Source organism: Lagenorhynchus albirostris, chromosome 9 (genome assembly GCF_949774975.1).
Source record: "Lagenorhynchus albirostris chromosome 9, mLagAlb1.1, whole genome shotgun sequence".
NCBI lineage: Eukaryota > Metazoa > Chordata > Mammalia > Artiodactyla > Delphinidae > Lagenorhynchus > Lagenorhynchus albirostris.
The window spans coordinates 9,031,249-9,050,732 of NC_083103.1; the positions used below are offsets into that span (position 1 = coordinate 9,031,249).

The window sequence follows — 19,484 nt, forward strand, 5'->3', positions numbered from 1 at the left end:
AAACGTTTAGTTCTCCAGCAAATAGCATCTTTTTATAGTCTACAACACAGTTCGGGGATGCTAGGCCCTCAGGACCAGGGGGACAAAGCTTAAGCCGCTTTGGGTTTTTTTGGGGGGAGGGGAGGTACTTGCTGTTAATTTTTGACACTAGAAAGTCATTTTTTTTTAAAAAAAAGCTTTTTCTAGGTGGGTGGAGAGTGAAACTGCCACGTCCTTGTCGGTTTAGTCCAAGAGATCACTCGCAACAACAGTAGATGTCTGGGTTTTGTTTCTGTCTTTTTTTATTATGAAAAAACAATGTTAAGGGGGAAAATGTGGATTAACAGGCGGGATCCCTACCCTTGTTTTCCTTAGAAGACTTGTTTAGTGTTTTATCAGACGTCTGTTGTAGTTGTAGATGGAAAAGCTTGTGAGAAAAACAAACACCACATGGAGCCTGTAAATGTTATTGCACAACCTGTAAAGCATTCTTGGAAGTGGCCAGTAAAAAAGGGTTTTACCATTTAAAAAAAATGTAACTGTGTCATTGTTTACATCTGTAACTTTTTCCTCCCCTGTTCTCATTACAACATTATGGCAAAAATGTAGGCACGGTAGCTTCCAGTTTTAGAATAAATAACCATTTGGATTGAATTCACCCTCTCTCCTGTCGCTGCACTGACTGGGTAGAGTGTGTCATTGGGGGCTTTATTTCTGATGCTGCTCCTCAAGTTGTACTGGGTTCCAACCAAGGTTGGCTTTCCTCTTTCATGGCTTTTCTCCCTTCCTATTCTGCCATGCTTTCACTTGGGAACCAGCCATACCTTCATTCGGGGTCACTCGGGGTTTGTTGGCTTACTTAAGTGCTTGCTTGAGCCGTTGGAGTAGAAGAAAATAAATGATAACCATGACCTCTGTGTATTTGGCCTATACTAAAACCAGTTGGATGCTTGAAGTTAAATGTAGGGTTCCATTTAGGAGCCAGATTAAGTTTATTCGTAATTACCACATAAGAGGAAAAGCCTACTTATTCAACAGAAGATGTTTGATGGGGATTCTTTCCTAGTGACTATGTAGAATGAGAAGGTAACTTTGACAAAAGCACTACTGCATTACTAGCACCGAACGGATATTGATTGTAACTTCTGATAAATGGTCAAGGACTTATTAAGGCTGGGCTCCCACAGGCTTATGACATCTAGTGTTTTGAAGCAGTGGTGACCCAGGTATAGTTACTGCTCTAACTCCTCCCACTGTACATGATAGAGATTCCCACCCCAGGGGCTTACAGCTTTGGGCCCAAAGGCTATCCTTGATTTCAGTGTCTGCCCATTCTCTAGGGTATTTAAAGTTACTCAGTGTTACAGCTAATAATTTAAAATGGTTATTTATAGCTCATGCCTTGTCTCTAGTAACCTCTAGACACCCCCCTTTGCCCCCAGCAAGGGCTGCAGCCATTCACCCCTAATCTGATGAGTATGAAAATTGAATGTGTAGAAAAACTGAGCAGAGGTTGCTTTTTTTTTTTTTTTAAATAACCTAATATCAAGATTACATTTATTGAGCACTTCTGACTTCTTACCAAGTCTGAGCTGATGTGGGCATTTTCACTTACCCCTCTGGAATTTGCCCAACACTGTAATACCTTAGGAAAAGAGAAAGATTCTTTTAGTGCTTTCTATGCCCTGCTTGCCATTTAAGCATGTATAGTACAATCGTTGGATATCTGAATGCCTGTCATATGCCAGACACTGACAGGATGCAGGGATTAAACAGACTTGACCCTTAGAGGAGTCAACGGGCACTAAGAACTAAGCAGGCTCCTGAACAGAATGGGGGTAGGTCCCCACTTCAGGAGGGCAGCCAGGTTACTTTCCTTGGTTTCTTCCTCTCCAGGATGAGGGAATTAAATATCTCCAGGGCCTATTAGGGCTCAGGAATTCATCAACAGCGGGGAAGCTGCTATTCCTGAAGGTGCCTCAAGTTCACTGGGTACTCCTGGAGCCTGTGGAGGCGTCCATAGGAAACTTAAGTTCAGTTCCTGGTAGAACCCCCTTTATTCCTTTGGTTTCCTCTTTGTCCCCCTCCCCTGCTGTCTTCCTGTGTGAAGGTGTGGGGAAGCTGGGGGCGATGTGCTGTCTCTAATATAGGTCACCCCCTTCTGCAAGGCAGCCTCCGGCAGCCGACCCTACCCGCAAGTGTATCCCAGGACAAAGCATGACCCAGGCTTGCCCCGGGAAGCATGTGTCACTGGGTAGGGGGTGGGGAATCTTGACAACCCAGGAGGAGCAGACCTCCTGAGACTTACTTTCTCTGCCTTGGCCCTGGTCCCACCTCCGTATGTGTCTTTCTTTCCCTTGGAAGGTAACGGCTTCTGGAAAGGTATGCTGGGGCTTTATAAACCTCCGCCAAGTTTGAGTCCGGGAGGCGCTCGTGAGACAAACCTCTGGCCGGGCAGCTTGCTGGACCACTACTAGGGGTGGTAGGCGCACCAGGGGCGGGGACACTGCTCCTGGCGGATGTGACAGAAGGGGCCTGAATGGGAAGTGGGAGAACAGCAAGCCCCAGTTCTAACAGGAAGCCCAAACTGAACAACTAAGGGCTTATCCAACTCCTAGGGAGAACAGGAAGCGACCAAGGAACAGCGCCCCAAGCCGAACGGCGCCGGGCATTGTCCTCACACTTATGTTTCCGCTCCAAGGGAGTCTCTACTAGGCAAGATAACAGAGACCTAGGTTCTCTCATAAGTTCCACGCGACCGGCGCCTACTGCAGGCGTGCTTGCTGGGACCCCCTTGTCCCATGATCCTTGGCTATAGCCACCAGTGTGCCTTCACCTGGATCGGGTGGACGTCGGCTTCCGGCCTCCGGGGTGGGTAGGAGTGGGTATCGAGTTGACGAGGGAAGGAGCAGCCATTTTGAGACAGATGAGCACGGAAGGGACCATATTGAGAACTCTGGATGCCTGGGGCCGCCATTTTAAGTATGGGCCCAGCCGAGAAGCCCTGTACGGTGAAACGCTGTGACATGCGGCGGCCATATTGGTGCGGATCCCCTTGGCGGCGGCCATCTTGAACGGAGACCTGCTGTGGGCGTCGCCATCTTAGAAGTAAAACGGCCCCTTCCCAGGAACTGGAACCAAGCTCCTCCCCTCTCACTGGGTACCTCCTGTCTGCGAGTGCCCTTCGGAAGCCCTCCCTAAGTCCACCCCGTTAGGTCTGTTTTCATTTTCACTTGTCTTCATTGCACTCGTGTGTGTGTGTGTGTGTGTATGCTCTCCGTAGCCTCTGAGTGTCTGTCTGTAACTTAATTCTTCCACTTGAGACGTTCTCTCATGCCCGCCATCCACCCTAACCCGGTGGATCTCCGATCCTAGACAATGTCTAACCCGCTTTGACTGGCCCTGTTCCCTGGTTATGGCAAGCTTTTCCACCTGCCGCACCCACTCCCAAATCTATTGACTGATCCTATCCCCCAAGAACGGTAACACAGGAACTGTCCTCTGAGACTCTGGATGACTTTATTCTTCAAATGGCTTTACACTTCCAATAGTTCCAGGTGAGACTGAGAGCCAGCACCCAGCCCATCCCTCTCTCCATTGTCTGAGCGGGTCACAGAGGGAAGCGGGCAGGACGCTGGCAGAGTCTGACAGCCCTTCTGTGGGTGGAGCTAAGGGTGCCCCGAGTCACGGGGTGCTTTGGGTCCGCCTCAGTGGGCGAGGAAATGGGGTCGGCAGATAGGTGAGGGAGGGCCTTGTGCTTCAGCTAACCTCACAGGGTTGGGAAAGGGCTACGGATGGGATGCAGGGATCCTAGTGGGCTCACCACAGTTCCTGACATAAATGAGGAAGGGCCCGGGAGAGGGAAGGGTGAAGAGTTGTGAGGAGGGACAGGGCAGCTCAGAGGAGGGCACAGAAGAATTTCTTCTCCCGGAAAGGGTTCTCCGAAGTGGGCACAGGGGTGATGAGGGGATCCTCACAGGCGTGGGCATCACAATAAGTCATCAGGTCTGCTGCTGCCTTGGACACCTGGGGCACAGCCAGGAGGGGAACTGTTAGCCAGAAACCCTGAAATGGACTGCAGGCTCCCTCCCCAAATGGAAAATCTTTTGCCGTCTCTAGGGCTCCTTAAGACAGTCTTCTCTTCCCTCATCACCCACAGAGACCTGGGGCCAGCTCTCCTTACAGATCCCAAGACTCCTCCTGTGATCTCAAGGAGTCAATGAAAGAAAGCATCTCTTATCCTGAGGTTTGGGAACCTACGATACAGGCTGCCAACTAATGGGATCCAGGGCCCCACCCACCTTTATCCGGCACAAGCTGGCTTCAATCTTAAGCTGTTCCACCATCTTGCGGGCTTGCCCAATACTCATAGTGCTGTTCACAGGGGTCTCCCCTTTCATCCTGGAGAAGAGAGCTCAGAGCATGATAGGGGGCCCTGCACAATCTCAGCTGAAGGCCCCCCTCTGTGCTTACTCCTCATCAACCTTTACAAGGCCGGGTCATATGCCCCAATATTTTATTCCCCTCTTATCCCCAACCTCCGTGGTCTTTCCCATTCCTGTCTTCCTCAGCTAAGGAAATGGAGAAGTGGGATGAGATGCTCCCCAAACTCCTACATGGCCTGGGCCACAGATCATTAAACATATAAATGATTTAAGGCTTCCGAGCCCTCAAGTTATGTGTGTTCCCAGCTCTGAAAACCACAACTAGAAAGAGGCCCGCCCTAATGAGGAGAGTACTGAACCCCCACCTGCCCCCTTGAGCCCCAAAGGGAGAAAAGCAGGATGCTCGCTACTCACCTGAGGCCACGGGCAGCGACAGTCCTGGGGAGAAGGATCGTGGGGTGCACCAAAACCTTCTGCCTGAGATGGGTGCCTCACCTTGCAGGGAGTTGCAGCTGAGAATATCTGACGCAGCAGCACAAGGCCACTGGGGAGGGTCAAGTCAGAGGCCAGTGGAGGGCTGGTCCCAGTTTTTGCAGCTCCAGCACTGGCTGTTACCTGAAAGATGAAGGATGCTAGAAGGAGCTGCTCAGATCCTGGCACATACCAACTGTCTGGCCAGTGGGGGAGCCTGGCTGCTGCCTGCAGCCCCTGTGCACGCCCCCACTGTTACTGTCTCACTACCTGCCCCTCCCCCATTGCAGGCATTCAGAGTCTGGGCTAGAGACCTCCCCAAAGGAGCTGGAAGTAGCTGAGTCCCAGGTAGATTCCCCCCTCAAATGGGGTGGTCTGGACCTGTGACAGCCCCTGCAGTGGAGTCAGTACTGACTGCGTGAGACCCTGCTCATTTGAAAATCTGACATCAGCTGGGCAGTCGCCCCCTCCATCCCTCCTCCCTCTACTCTGACACAGCATTTAACACCTGAATCTTCACTTCTCTCCCAGGGACCCTCCATTCCCCATATCCTGGAAAATGTGATGAGCTACAGGTATCAGCTTCTAGATCACCACTTTAACGTTCTAGCTACAAGTACTCGAGCAGAAGATCCAGGGGCAGCGAGGTCCATCAGGAAGATGTCTAAAGAAATGGCAGACCAAAGAGAAGAAGGAGCAGCTGGGGAAAGAGTGGCATGCAGAGATCAGATCAAAGAATCGGACAAAGACGAGGTAGAGGGGAGAGTCGGTGGGTGTTTCTGGAAATAGATGGGATTCCTGGGTGTGTGTGTGTATTGGCTTGAGATTGCCTCCCACGTCTGCAGTGTTGTGCTTGGTGCTGTGAGATGTACGCAAAGATGTACACAACACTGATCCTTCTGAGGGATCTTATTTGGGGTGAATAGACATATACAAAATAGAAATGCCACCCGCCAAAACCTAGTCTAGATAATGCGCTGTGGGGACTCTGAGGGAAAGTCTAGTTAGGGTCGGAGGAGGTCGATCACGCATCGTAAAAGCTGGAGACAAAACACGGGCCTGAAATGCTACCGCTCTTGTGAATAGGGGACAGCCAGCCCGCTGGCGCAACGCGCAAGATGCACAGGTACCCGCAGATTGCAACGTTCTCGGGGCGAATGCTCTCTGCCTTGGAAGCCCACGGATCCAAGGAGCTGTGGGCAATGAAAATCAGCGCCAGCTGGATGCCCGCCTCTCCCCCTCTTCGGGGGTTAAATGGCGGATAGTGAAGGTGTGGGCGGAGGGCCGTGATTGCGGCCTCGAGGGGCGGGCTGAGGGATCCTGCTGACTCATATCTGGAGCATATCTTGGGGCCTGGAGGGAGGCGCCTGTCCCCTTTGGTTTTGGTATCCGGAGGGTAACGGACCGCAGGAACGGACAGTGCCGGGCGCGAGGAGGTAGGAACTTGGCGGCCCGGAAGGCCCCGCCCCCTGTACCGGGCCCCGCCCCAGACGAGCCCCGCCCCCAGTGCTACAAAGGGGGCCGACGAAAGGGGGAGGGACTTCCCCGGGAGGGGGAGGGACTTCCCCGGGAGGCGGAAGTGCTTTCTCGCGGTTGCCCGGGCGGTGCGCGGCTGGTGAGTCTGCATCCCTGTGGCGGTTCGCTGGCAGGTTTCTGTGTTGCTGCGGTTGGGTGGGGGCTCCGGGCGCTGCGCCCACCGCCGAGCCAGAGGGAGCTGGCGGGGAGCGGCCGTTGGCTGTAGGACGCCCTGCCCGGAGTGGGGCGCAGCCCTGTCTGAGAGCGACTGCAGCTCCAGGAGGAGAGGAGAAGCTCGGTAGGGAATTGTGGCTGCGCTGAGGTTGCTGGCTTTGAGTCCGGCTATGCGACCTTAGGCAAGTCGCGCGTGCTCTCCGTGCAGCCACCTCGCAGTGTGGAATCGTGTCATCGTGTGTGTAAAACCGCCTTGGAAGAATTTTAAGGTGCTCATCCTCTGTATGTTACGTATTACTATGAATGCCCGTCAAGGTGGCTGTCCCAGAATCAGGTGACCCGAGGATGGGTTCAGCTGAGGAACTCTAGCACAGGTGGTGGAGAGAGCACAGTGGAGGAAAGGAAGGGATAATTGGCTGAGAAACGCAATCAATTGGAGAAAGGCCATATGAAACAAAGACTTTGCTATGTCTTGCTATCTCTGGTTCCTCAAAGCCAGTCCGGTAAGCTTGTCCTTTTTGTCCGCACCTCCCCCGTGAAAAGAGCCATTCTTTCCCCTTCTCTGTCTTTTTCCAGGAACCACCAGCTGCTTCATCCCATGGCCAGGGGTGGCGTCCAGGTGGCAGAGCACCTAGGAACTCAAGGCCTGAACCCGGGGCCAGACCCCCTGCACTCCCCATCATGGTCAATGACCCACCAGTACCTGCCTTACTGTGGGCCCAGGAGATGGGCCACGTCCTGGCAGGCCGTGCCCGCAAGCTGCTACTGCAGTTTGGGGTGCTCTTCTGTACCATCCTGCTCCTGCTCTGGGTGTCTGTCTTCCTCTATGGCTCCTTCTACTATTCCTACATGCCGACAGTCAGCCACCTCAGCCCCGTGCATTTCTACTACAGGTGAGAGGGGTCTTCTATCAAAGTAGACGAATCCAGTGAGAGAATTGCTGCAAGGACCCTTGGAGCTTATTCAAGTCAACCCCCTTATTTACGGAGGAGGACACTTGAGCCCAGTGTGCTTATACTGATTTATAGCCCAAGGTTGGGGCAGGTCTGGGCTTGTAGAGCTCTAGGGTCCTAGTCCTGTCTCTGGTTACTGGAATCTGGTTAAAAAGAAGAAAAAAAAAAAATCCCTCTCCTAGATTGTCATTATGAGGGTCAGTTCAATTTAGGCTGGATCAGACCTCTCTCAGGGCCACTGTAGACTTTTGAGCCAACCCAACTCCTTGGGTCATCTCAGAACTAATCTGGCCTTCAGTAGAGGAGGTATTAGGAAAGCAGTAGTTTGCCTTTTACATGACTTCTTCCCACTCCCGGATAGTCTGCTGCAAGAGAATTTATGGAAACACAGGGTGTCTGGGTGCATAAACTCCCAGAGTCCTACTTCCCTACTTCTTGCCTGGGGCCTCAATTCCTTCCCATTTTACAAACACTGCCAAATTCCCTCCCCTTCTTTTTTATTTTATTTTATTTATTTTTTTTGCGGTACGCAGGCCTCTCACCATTGTGGCCTCTCCCGTTGCGGAGCACAGGCTCTGGACGCACAGGCTCAGCGGCCATGGCTCACGGGCCCAGCCACTCCGCGGCATGTGGGATCTTCCCGGACCGGGGCACGAACCCGCGTCCCCTGCATTGGCAGGCGGACTCTCAACCACTGCGCCACCAGGGAAGCCCGTCTCCCCTTCTTTTAACAATGACTACAGGACCAACAAGAGGTGCTGACAAGGGCACTATTATCAGTGGTCCAAAGTTTTTTGGGTTTTTTTTCCCCTGTCCTGAGTCCGTGGTCATGAGCTGTAATTTCTAAGGCAGAGCTGCTTAAACTTTTATTTATTTTATTTTATTTAATTAATTAATTTATTTATTGGCTGCGTTGGGTCTTCCGTTGCTGTGTGCTGGCTTTCTCTAGTTGCAGCGAGCGGGGGCCACTCTTCGTTGCGGTGCGAGGGCTTTTCACTGCAGTGGCTTCTCTTGTTGTGGAGCACAAGATCTAGGCACGCAAGCCTCAGTAGTTGTGGCACACGGGCTTCAGTAGTTGTGGCTCACAGGCTCAAGAGCGCAGGCTCAGGAGTTGTGGCACACGGGCTCAGTTGCTCCGCGGCATGTGGGATCCTCCCGGACCAGGGCTCGAACCCGTGTCCCCTGCATTAGCAGGCGGACTCCTAACCACTGCGCCACCAGGGAAGCCGTGCTTAAACTTTTAAGAGGCATGATGGCCTGGCCCCTGGCCCAGGTTCAGCTTATGAAAGCTCTGGCCCTTCCTGCCATAAAAACCTATATATATGCCCATGTGCAATTTTGCCTACAATTCAGAGGGTTCGTGAGCCTCTTAAAGATCATCTGTGGCTCCCTTTGGAGGAGTTTTCTCAAACTAGGCCCCAGACCAGAATTCCTAAATCAGAATTTGGAGGAGTGGGACCCAGGGATTTGCATTTTTATCAGCTCCCCAGGTGAGTCTTTAGAAAGACTTAAGTCCGAAACTATTCAACTAAGTGTCCATAGGTTCCCATTTAAGAATGTCTGCTCTAATGAAAGGAAATAAATGGAAGTAGCAGGAAGAGAATTAAAGACTCAATCTGTTGTCTTGAATCTCCTGGCTGCATTTCTTCTCCGTCTGTCTCTATAACAGAGAAGCGTGCCCACTCTGGGAGAAGGGATGGGGGATAGGAAAGGGAGCCCTAGGGGCCAAGGAGGTGTGTGGACAAGTAAGGCAGACTCTGTAACTTAGCAGAGTATCATCCCCATTCTCATTTAGGACCGACTGTGATTCCTCCGCCTCCTTACTCTGCTCCTTCCCTGTTGCCAATGTCTCACTGGCTAAGGGTGGACGTGATCGGGTGAGTATGGGAGCTGAAGAGAGGTTTCATTAGAGCTTTGATGACTTGAAACAGGAAGGCTTGAGGAAGACCTGGATGTCAGGGACCGAGTAATAGAGACTAAAAGGAAGGCTTTCAGGGAAAAGGGAGGTTAAAGAAAAATTAAAGTCCAAATGAATTGTGTGGATTATTCTTTCCTCCTTCTTAAATTGTTTCAGCCAGGCCATATCTACTAGATAAGGTGTATTTTAGATCTAAATGAACCTAAATTAACAGATCAGCTATCTCACAGAACTAGGATGGGATCCACCCAAGAGTTTTGTAAGTATGTTAAATTACGAAACCGTTGACGGATATGTGTAACCTGCCATGACAAAGGGTGCTGTGCCAGGGGACCGGCCCAGTGCCAGCATGCCTTCAGCAAACCTGGGCGCCCTGGGGAATGCAGGATGGGGATGCGTCCTTCTCTACCAGGCAAGCTGCTGGAGGCCCTGAAAAAGGGTAGGGTCCCAGAACACTTCAGAAGGATCCTGGAGGATCAGGAGCATTTCTGATCACCAGAGTTTTCTGAGTTGTCAGCAATGTAATAAGAAGTCATCAGAAATCAGACTTACTAAGAGTTTAAACACCATTTGAAAATGATTTTTCAAAAATTGTACTTGGGAGGATACTGACCTAAAGATAAACACAGGATAGAAATAAATGGTCACTCTGAAGGGAGGAGTGTAAGCTGTAGAGTCTGGGGCCCCCTGGGGTTGACAATACAAATAACCTAGGAGACTGTGTATCCTGTCTCCTGTGACATCTTCCAGTTTACTGCCAGGGTAACACTATCCAGAAAGCTTACCAGGTGGGATGAGTGGATCCCAAATGGAGATTTCAAAGTGGTGAAGTGGGGAAGGGAATTCCCTGGCGGTCCAGTCGTTAGGACTCCACACTTTGACTGCCGAGAGTCCAGGTTCAATCCCTGGGGCAGCTTCACAGTGTGGCCAAAAAAAAAAAAAAAACTGGTGAAGTGGAATGTTGGGCATTGCAAGACAGGATTATCATTTTAGTTCTGCTACTCAGGAAAGTAACTTGGAGATTATTATAGAATGTTCTGTAAAAACATTGGTTCAATGTGTTTTTGTGGTTTAATAATAATAATAAATGGAATATATTGAGAGGGGAATAGAAACAAAGCCACAGTACATTTGCACCTGGGATGCTGCATGCATTTGTGTGGCTGCCCATAGTAGATCATAATGGTTGGTGACGCAAGGAGCCTAAAACAATCGGGTACCAGGCTGCTGGATGAGGAAGGAATGGAAGGATGAAGGGTGAGGCCAGATTGATCATTTCATTAATTTCTAGTGAGCATTTTTGAGTGAATGCATGAAATAATGGGTCTTCTCTGTGTGTAACACCTTGTTTAGAAATAGAAGATGTGGTCCTGCTTTCAAGGAGCTCACAGGATTGACAGAAATCTATACATTGCATTAAGTAGCAAAGATGCAGATTCTGCATTTCAGAAGAGTTTGTGAAGAATTAGACAGGTGTGAGACTATGGAGATGGTGAGGCTCAAAGTGGGCCTTTTAAGGAAGGGTGAATGCTGCGTGGGAATGGAGGAGAGGGAGAACCTGCCCATCAGGCAGACAAATGCGAACAAAGGCAGGACTCATTCACAAGATTCTGGTATTAGATTTTGTGGATGCCCTTGGAGGAGATGACATAATTACTGGTTTAAAAAGAAAAAATATATATATATAAATCTTTATTGAGATATAATTCACATAATGTACAAGTCGCCCTTCAAAATGTACAATTCAGTCGTTTTCAGTATATTCAGAGATGAGCAACCATCACCACAATCAATTTTAGAACATGTTCATCACCGCAGAAAGAAACCCATACCCACTACCTAGCAGTCCCTCCCCGTTTCCGTCCTGCCCACTCAGAGAACTACCTATTTTAATGTTTCAAAGAATTCAGTGAAGCAACTGGCTTAGATTCATCTGGCCTCTACAGGGGGGTAGGAATCTCATGGAATCCATTTTTGTCAAGACGTAATTCAGACCGAAAATAAGAATCTGTATAAAGAAAGACTTCGATCAGTGGTTTTTCAGCTATTACCCTACGGATAAAATGCTCAAAGTACCCTCATAGCCATATCTAGATTTTGGAGCTAGTATACTATTAGGGTTAGGGGAAAGTTTTTTTCAACTTCTTTTTTTTTTTAATCCACTCCCTCTTTGGTTAAAACCAGAAGCTTTACCATCACCGCTGTGATCCTTATGTATCACCCTGAGGGGGTCACGCGTAGGACAAGCATAGCTGAATGTAGGATTCGAGGAACATAGGAACAGTCAGGAAAACTAGGGTATGTTTGGTGGCACATCTTCAACCTCTTGAGGTTAGTCCCAGTGAAGAAGCCTTCCTGTGTGAGTCTCAGGGTTCTACCAACAGAACCAAGATAAAGGACCCAGAATGACGTAAGATGGTCTTGAGTGACAGTGACTGTGCGACAGCTGGCTAGGGAGATGGTGAGCATTTCTGGCACTCGGTTAATTAATAATGTAAGTGAAGGTAGGCTGGGTCCGGGGGGGATGGCCTCACGGGGACAGAGAGACCTGAGTCACAGATGGCCCAGTTGGCAACGTGACGGTTCACTTTTGGAAGAGAAATGTGACACAGCCTTTCTCGAATAGAGCGATTCGGTAGAGCAGACAGGATACTGAAGATCTCAGAAGTGGGAGGGATCCAGCCACCAGAAGGGGGCAGCACTTTCTTGGGACCAGGGAGATTGAGAGGCCTGTTTAGAGAGCGGAGGGTTGTGGCAGAGTGTTTTGAGGGGAAGGGGGGGAGGTGGTACAGGGGCAGTGCAATTTAAAAAAACTTTTTTTAAAGAGATGGGGCTACCTTGGGCAGGTGCTGATGTATGGACAGCCGTACCGCGTTACCTTAGAGCTTGAGCTGCCAGAGTCTCCTGTGAATCAAGATTTGGGCATGTTCTTGGTCACCATTTCATGCTACACCAGAGGCGGCCGAATCATCTCCACCTCTTCACGCTCCGTGAGTGTTCCTTCCTGGCCTGTCTAGGAGGGTGTGGAGAACGATGACAGATGTCAGACTGTCTGGGTAGGGCTTCAGGAGAAAACATCCTAGCTCTGAAGTCACAGACACATCAGGATAGGCAAGAGGTGTCAGTTTACCACACCAGACAAACACCCCCTAACATCTGATGAGCATGGCCAGCTTTGGGGTAAAGTCTGAAGAGTAGAGCCACCCTGAAAACGGGGGCTTCTGTGGAGCCAGGCAAGCCTGGCCTCAAATCCTCACTCAGAAACATGCTAGCTGAGGGGCAATTTACTTAACCCCTTAGTTATGAAGTACTATAAGTGAATATAGTAGTAACTCTCTCATGACAAGACGAGTTTGGATTCAATGAGGAAATAGTGGGTGTTCAGTAAATGTTAGACTCCATTCTTAGTTATCAACAGAACCATATCATGAAGCAAATCCCTGAATGTCCACATGCGGGAAAAGCTTCAGATGGTACACTGGAACATACAGTCTGTTCTGGATTATAGAACCATTGGGGGGGAAGGTAGATCAGAGACAGTGTGGGGCTTCACCTAGGAGGGTTTCTTAGAAAAGGGGGCTTTGTTGTATTGGAATAGGGACACGCAGCCGGCTAGGGCAGGGCAGGGATGTCATTCAAGTGTTTGCAACGGTTGGGTCAAGACTTGGGTTTTGGGGGCGTGGTAGGAAGTGAAAGTTAGGGAGCAGGGACCGGGGAAGCAGCAGCCTTCCTGGCCTGCTCAGGGGTGGAGGGGCGGGCCCCCGTCCCCAGCCTCTCCCTCCTGGCCCTGGCAGGTGATGCTGCATTACCGTTCAAACCTGCTCCAGATGCTTGACACACTGGTCTTCTCTAGCCTCCTGCTGTTTGGCTTTGCAGAGCAGAAGCAGGTCCTGGAGGTGGAGCTGTACCCAGAATACAGGGAGAACTCGGTAAGGGGGGAAGGAGGACTAGGACACAGCCCTCCCCACGAGCCCAGGATTTTACCTGAGGAGCTTCTGGGCTCGGTCAGGAGGGACAGCAGTAGAGGCTGGAAGCGGGCCTCAGGTTGGCCTGGTAAGAGTGACAGCGGCAGGATCCTGGCCTGATGTGCTGCCACCACTGCCCACCCGCCCGCAGTACGTGCCGACCACCGGAGCCGTCATCGAGATCCACAGCAAGCGCGTCCAGCTGTACGGAGCCTACCTCCGCATCCACGCCCACTTCACTGGGCTCAGGTGGGGAAGCGCCGCCGTGACCTGGGCAGCTCTCGTGGGGCCGTCCTTAAGTGAAGAGGGTCCTAAGCAGAGGCGCCGGCTTTTACGGGTTTTACTTAGGCCACAGACTCTCAACCCTGGCTGCACGTCAGCGTATCAGGTCCCTGGGGAACTTTAAAAGACACTGATGCCTGGGCCCCACCCCAAGACCAGGATTTGTTAGGGTCATACCAGGCCGTCAGACCTTTTGAAAGCACCCCAGGGAAAGGTCATGTGCAGTCAGTGTTGAGAACTGCTCTCTTTTTTTTTTTTTTTTTGGGAACTGCTCTCTTGAACACGTCGGCTCAGTGGGTGGGAGGCAGGGGATGCAGCCCAGCTCTAGCCAAACTGGCGAATCGCCCTAGAAGTTACTTCTGGGAAATGAGAAGGCTGGTACTCCCTGGTACCTGCTACTCCCCTCCTGTCTCTGCTTCCTGCTTCAGGTACCTGCTGTACAACTTCCCGATGACCTGCGCTTTCATTGGTGTCGCCAGCAACTTCACCTTCCTCAGCGTCATCGTGCTTTTCAGCTACATGCAGTGGGTGTGGCGGGGCATCTGGCCCCGACACCGCCTCTCTCTGCAGGTCGCAAAGGACCCCTTTCCTCTCCCCGTCACGATCCTTCTTTGGGGAGTGGGCAGGAGCATGTTGGGGGCTGGGGCTGAAGGGCCCTGATCACTGGTGAGGGAAGGCAGTCCTTGCTGCTCAGGAGTTTCCCCCCCTACAGGTAAACATCCGAAACAGAGACAGGTCCCACAAGGAAGTCCAGCGGAGGATCTCTGCCCATCAGCCAGGTAAAGGTGATGGCTGGGGGCTGGGTGAGGAGGCTCCTGCGCCGTCCAGTATGAGGCTTTAGGTGCTCACATACCAAGCTGAAGGTCAAGGCAAAGGCTGAATGGGGTGAAATTGGCACTGCCGTCCAGGCGCAGCTGCCCTAGCCCTGCCCTGTCCTCTACCCCCTTTGGAGGCACAGGGCCCCAAGGCCAGGAGGAGTCCCCTCAGCTGTCACCCATTACAGAGGATAGTGAGAGCCGTGCAGATCCCTCGGAGCCAGGTAAGGTGCAGCAGCCCGACCTCCTTCCTGACTCCTCTCAGCCCTCCCCTTCAGCCTCCTCCAGACTGACCTCTGCCCTCCCCCTGGGGCTGCAGAAGGCCAGCTGTCTGAGGAGGAGAAACCAGATCAACAGCCCCTGAGTGGCGAGGAGGAGCTAGAGCCCGAGGCCAGTGACGGTGAGGGGCACTCTGCAGCGGGACCTGGGTGGACTGGGGTTGGCCTGTGGCTAGGGAGAAGGCCACGTTGGGTTGGGTAGGGGCAGGAGCCCCTGGTCTGGAATTTCCCATTTGGGATTTCGTTTCTCCTTCCCCTGGCCCAGGTTCAGGCTCCTGGGAAGATGCAGCTCTGCTGACGGAGGCCAACCTGCCTGTTTCTGCCCCTGCCCTTGCCCCGGAAACCGTGGGCAGCTCTGAACCCTCCACAGGCACTGTCCGACAGCGCCCCATTTGCTCTAGTTCCTGAAGAGAATAGGGCAGAGTTCCCACACTCCAGCCCTCTCCCCCCCCCATCCCTTTCCCTTTCCGGGGCTCCCCCAATAAACTCTTTTCATGCCAGCTGCCTCCCTGACTCTGAACTGGATTCGGGGCCATTTGAAAACGTGATGTTCCCCAGGCATCCCTCACCTCGATTGGAGGAGGTTGTCTTGTCAGGGGCTACCGATGGGGAAGACCTCCAGACCCTGGACTATTTCAGGCACAGCTGTTTCCATTCATCAGCCTAGGACGTCCAAGGAGCGAAAACCTGCCCACTCCATCCATGTGACTCTCATCTCCCTCTGGGGAGGGGGATAGCATAGGGCGGGTCTGGAAAGCTGGGATACATCATTCTGGCCTCCGTACCCCTCCCTTCCTCAGTCCATTGGGAGGCAGAAGACAGGAAATGACTGCCATGAATGTGGTATGATTTTTTACTGAAACAGCATTTTGTAGCCCAGGCCCCATGCTGTCCACAGCTGTTTTTCTCTCTGATACCAGCCAGGTGGCCCCGTCCTTTGTGTTCCCCTTCACCCCCTCACATGACTTCAGCCTTTGGATTCTCAGCTCCTGGCTGCTTTCCACATTCCACTGCTCTTTCAGAACCCAGGCATCCTGGCCTCCAGCTGAAACCGCTGCATGTGGCTTCCCCCACCCCTGGCCCCGTGACTCAGGCCCTCTGAAGGGACCAGCCCTCTTCTTGGCACTCACTGGGGAGGGGGGCAGGGGAAGGGGGGCCAGGTGGTGACATCACAGTTGAGGGGTATAAAAGCTTTGAGCCGAAACAGAATTGAAATTGAAGACACTGAGAAAACCTGACTGCGCAGCCTGTGCTCCTGGGGACCTCTTAGGACCCCCGGCCTGCTACTCACTGCATCAAGGCCTACCCACTGGTAAGGCGCTGCTTGTGAGCCAGGGAGGTGGGGGGCAGGCAGGGACAAGGACTGATAGGTGGGGAGGGAGGGTTCCAGGGCCTCTGTGTCCCATCTCTTCTCCTTTCTCACCTCCATCTCCTTTCTGGGTTTCTGCATGTGTCACTGACTGATTGATACTTATTTTACTTAGATGGTTTCTCTGGGTGGCAGCTGTGAACTATCCCACCTTCCTTCCCCAGACTGCGTAAATCATTTACTCCTGTTCTCCCCTCAGCACTCAGTTTATTCATTAACTGTTTCTCGTGCTTCACGCATTGCTGGTCGCACACTTCTCTCTGTCGGGTCAGACGCCATTTTATTCTTTTTCGCCCAAAACCAAGCACATAGGCTGTTCAGAAGTTGGATGACAAAGGGGTGTACCGTCTCATTTCCACCTCTTTCCTGTTCTCCTCTCGGTCCCCGTTCGGTCGTGTTTCCCTGTCTCTAGAGCTTTTGTTGAGGGAGGGGGGCCTGCAAGGTGTGAGGGCTGGCCGGCCTTCACCCTTCCCCCTCCTTCCCTTCCAGACCCCATGCCGGGAAATCCCCGCCTTCTGTGGCTCCTGGCTGTCACCTTCTCCTTGGTTCCCAGAGCGCAGCCCTTGGCGGGAGACGCGGAAGAAGAGGAGCAAGATGAGACACCTCTGCCGGCTGTCCCCTGCGACTACGACCGCTGCCGCCACCTGCAGGTGCCCTGCCAGGAGCTGCAGAGGGCCGGCCCGACGACGTGCCTGTGCCCTGGCCTCTCCAGCGCCACACAGCCGCCCGACCCGCCACGCCTGGGGGAAGTGCGCATGGAGGCCGAGGCGGGCCGCGCCGTGGTGCACTGGTGCGCCCCCTTCTCCCCGGTCCACCAGTACTGGCTGCTGCTTTGGGAAGGCGCCGGGGCTCCGCAGAAGGGGCCTCCCCTCAACTCGACGGTCCGCCGAGCGGAGCTGAAGGGCCTGAAGCCCGGGGGCGCATACGTCGTCTGCGTGGTGGCCGCCAACGCGGCCGGGGAGAGCAGCGTGCCCGGGGCCGAGGGCCTCGACGGCGCGGGCGGCCCCGCCTTCGGGCCCTGCGGCCGGCTGACTGTGCTGCCGAGGCCACTCACGCTGCTGCACGGGGCCGTGGGCGTGGGCTCGGCGCTGGCCCTGCTCAGCTGCTCCGCCCTGGTGTGGCACTTCTGCCTGCGCGAGCGCTGGGGCTGCCCCCGCCGAGGCCGCCCGAGCGGCGCGGGACTCTGAGGCCGCCCGAGCGGCGCGGGACTCTGAGGCCGCCCGGGGGCCTCTCCGGCCAAGCTAAGCCCGGCGCCGCTCCGGGGGAGGTGGCGGACCCCGACAGACGGCGGGATGGAAGGCCGGGCGCTGGGCCCCCACTGAGTCGGTTCAGGCCCCAGACTTTCCACTCTGCCCCGAGCTTAGGTTTAGGAGTAGAGAAGGTCAGCAAATTTTTTCTTAAGGGACGAGAATAATTTAGGCTTTGTGGTTCCAGGGGATAAAATCGAAGATACCATGTAGTTCTTACACAACCATGTAACCATTTAAAAATGTAAACATCATTCTTAGCTCTTGGGCCTTACAAGTCAGGCCCTGGCCAGATTCGGCCCATTGGCTACGGTTAGTCTACTTCTGTCGTACAGCCTCAAAAGGGCCCTGCCACTATGGGTGGCTTCCGTGGGGTTTTGAGAATAAGCTGCTGCGGTATGGGAGTTTGGGGCTAGAGACCACTCCTTCTCCTTCTGCCTTTTTGTTTAGATAGTGAGGATGCGCACTGAGTTAGAATCTACCTGTGTCTGAGGCGGGTGGAAATAAATGACTGACATGGGGTGGAGAAGAGAAGGACTGCCCAAGCTGCTGTCTGAGACAAGCTTGCGGTTTTGCTAGTAAAATTATAATAATAATAATACAATAATAGCAAAGGATTCCCCCTCCCGCATTTGTGTTTATTGTATATTCACTGTAACAACATTAAAGGAGATGTAAAAGGAAAACATTTTCAATTTTCATGATCCTTTTCAGTTCCTCGTCCACACACCGATTTTTCGGAGTAGTATACATACTTTCGAGTTTTTAAATTAACTGGATGTAGAAAAGTCGAAGTTGCTACACAGTTTATTCCTCACTTTTACTGATCTTATAACCTTTTCTCAAATTATGAAAGTAACACATACAAATTTCAGTACTGGAGAGGATAAAATGAAAGTTCCCCTCCTCCTCAAGAGGTAATTGCCTGTAGCAGAGCAAATTTTTCTCTAAGCAATGCAAATATATTTTTTTCATTCAATATATTATGGACAATGTTCCCTGTTGGTAAATCACAGCCTCCTTAGTTATGTGAAAGGCATAACTTTCCACTGGAGGATGCTCCTTAACTGGCAAGAGCCTTGGCTCTTTGTTAGAACATTTGTCTTCAGCGTTTGCTATGGACATCCTTGTTTGTTTGTGTATCCTCACATGTTTGTGTACTTCCATAGGGTACTTACTTGGAAGTAGGTGAGAGAAGTAGTACTATACAATTTAATCATTCTTCTATTATTGGAACTCTAGAATAAATTTAGAACACATTTGTTATTTTGAATACACTCACCACATTGCCATGAATACTTTGTCTTTTTAATCTGATTCCTGTATTTCTCAGCATTTATTCATTTACAAATAATGAGGGCCTACTACCTCACTTTTTTGTTGTTTTTTTTCCCCGTACTTTTTCTTCCCTACTGTCTTAATATTAAAGACATGCTTTACATGCTTTCGTACTTAATCTCTATCACAGTCGTTCTAAGAGATGGTATCACCTTTTCACAGATGAGAAGTTTGAGGTTCTAAATGGTTTGAAGCTATTCAGTACAAATAAGGAGGTGAGTTAGGACTTCTCGATACAAGTTGCCCAACTCCATAGCTGATGATCATTCCACCGCAGAGAGGCAGCACAGCCTAGCAGTTCCAGCACGCACACTGCATGGGTTTGAATCCTAGCTCTGCGACCTTCGGTAAATTATCTCATCTTTCTGTGTCTGTTTCCTGTGACTAATAATAGTATCTACATCATATGGATTTTTGTGATGATTAAATATGAATTAACCATATAAAATTCTCTAGTGCATATATTATCAATATCAGCAACTTATTATTATTCTGCCTCCTAAAAAACATTTAAAGTGAGCTTTAACTTAAGGGACCTAACAGCCTAGGTAGTGGCGGCGGGCTAAGTAATCAACAAGACTACACACTACGGTGACAAATGCTAATGGAGTAAATACCGGGGCTGGGAGATGGAGAGGGGGTGGTCAAGGCAGGCTTCCCTTGGAAAGCACACCCAGGGACTTCCCTGGTGGTCCAGTGGTTAAGATTCCGCGCTTCCACAGCAGGGGGCGCAGGTTTGATCCCTGGGGACGTAAGATCCCACATGCGTGCGGCCAAAAAAAAAAAAAAAGGAAA

General features: G+C 51.6%; 3 protein-coding genes across 12 annotated transcripts; 2 read left to right on the forward strand and 1 right to left on the reverse strand.

The window, feature by feature from the left end:
• Nucleotides 1–3,229: 3,229 nt before the first annotated feature.
• Nucleotides 3,230–15,235, forward strand: BSCL2 (BSCL2 lipid droplet biogenesis associated, seipin). 10 transcript variants are annotated; one of them, XM_060158913.1, is made up of 12 exons: nucleotides 3,230–3,536; nucleotides 5,367–5,588; nucleotides 7,101–7,417; nucleotides 9,273–9,354; nucleotides 12,221–12,385; nucleotides 13,190–13,324; nucleotides 13,512–13,609; nucleotides 14,071–14,212; nucleotides 14,355–14,420; nucleotides 14,591–14,681; nucleotides 14,777–14,857; nucleotides 15,001–15,235. In XM_060158913.1, the coding sequence occupies exons 2-12, from the start codon at nucleotides 5,400–5,402 to the stop codon at nucleotides 15,141–15,143; spliced, it is 1,509 nt and encodes a 502-aa protein (XP_060014896.1). In that variant the 5' UTR covers nucleotides 3,230–3,536; nucleotides 5,367–5,399; the 3' UTR covers nucleotides 15,144–15,235. The 10 variants fall into 10 exon arrangements, with proteins under 10 accessions (XP_060014896.1, XP_060014895.1, XP_060014897.1 ...); XM_060158912.1 differs by lacking the exon at nucleotides 3,230–3,536 and having other exon boundaries at nucleotides 14,355–14,421; nucleotides 14,646–14,681; XM_060158907.1 differs by lacking the exon at nucleotides 3,230–3,536 and having other exon boundaries at nucleotides 5,368–5,588; nucleotides 14,355–14,421; nucleotides 14,595–14,681.
• Nucleotides 3,482–6,180, reverse strand: GNG3 (G protein subunit gamma 3). The gene is made up of 4 exons (XM_060158920.1): nucleotides 5,966–6,180; nucleotides 4,779–4,979; nucleotides 4,281–4,380; nucleotides 3,482–4,005 (listed from the first exon to the last, which is right to left on the reverse strand). The coding sequence occupies exons 3-4, from the start codon at nucleotides 4,377–4,379 to the stop codon at nucleotides 3,877–3,879; spliced, it is 228 nt and encodes a 75-aa protein (XP_060014903.1). The 5' UTR covers nucleotide 4,380; nucleotides 4,779–4,979; nucleotides 5,966–6,180; the 3' UTR covers nucleotides 3,482–3,876.
• A 151-nt stretch (nucleotides 15,236–15,386) lies between the features above and the next one.
• On the forward strand, nucleotides 15,387–17,291 carry LRRN4CL (LRRN4 C-terminal like). Its single transcript, XM_060158919.1, has 2 exons — nucleotides 15,387–16,047; nucleotides 16,594–17,291. The coding sequence occupies exon 2, from the start codon at nucleotides 16,599–16,601 to the stop codon at nucleotides 17,289–17,291; it is 693 nt and encodes a 230-aa protein (XP_060014902.1). The 5' UTR covers nucleotides 15,387–16,047; nucleotides 16,594–16,598.
• Nucleotides 17,292–19,484: the final 2,193 nt, after the last annotated feature.

Excerpts from the sequence above, each read along its gene's own strand:
- GNG3 (XM_060158920.1), bottom strand. The coding sequence starts at position 4,379 with ATGAAAGGGGAGACCCCTGTGAACAGCACTATGAGTATTGGGCAAGCC. Across the intron at positions 4,006-4,280 it reads CCAGCTTGTGCCGGATAAAG|GTGTCCAAGGCAGCAGCAGA; the intron begins GTGGGTGGGGCC and ends GCTGTGCCCCAG.
- BSCL2 (XM_060158913.1), top strand. The coding sequence starts at position 5,400 with ATGAGCTACAGGTATCAGCTTCTAGATCACCACTTTAACGTTCTAGCT. Across the intron at positions 5,589-7,100 it reads AAGAATCGGACAAAGACGAG|GAACCACCAGCTGCTTCATC; the intron begins GTAGAGGGGAGA and ends GTCTTTTTCCAG. Across the intron at positions 14,213-14,354 it reads GACACCGCCTCTCTCTGCAG|GTAAACATCCGAAACAGAGA; the intron begins GTCGCAAAGGAC and ends CCCCCCCTACAG.
- LRRN4CL (XM_060158919.1), top strand. The coding sequence starts at position 16,599 with ATGCCGGGAAATCCCCGCCTTCTGTGGCTCCTGGCTGTCACCTTCTCC.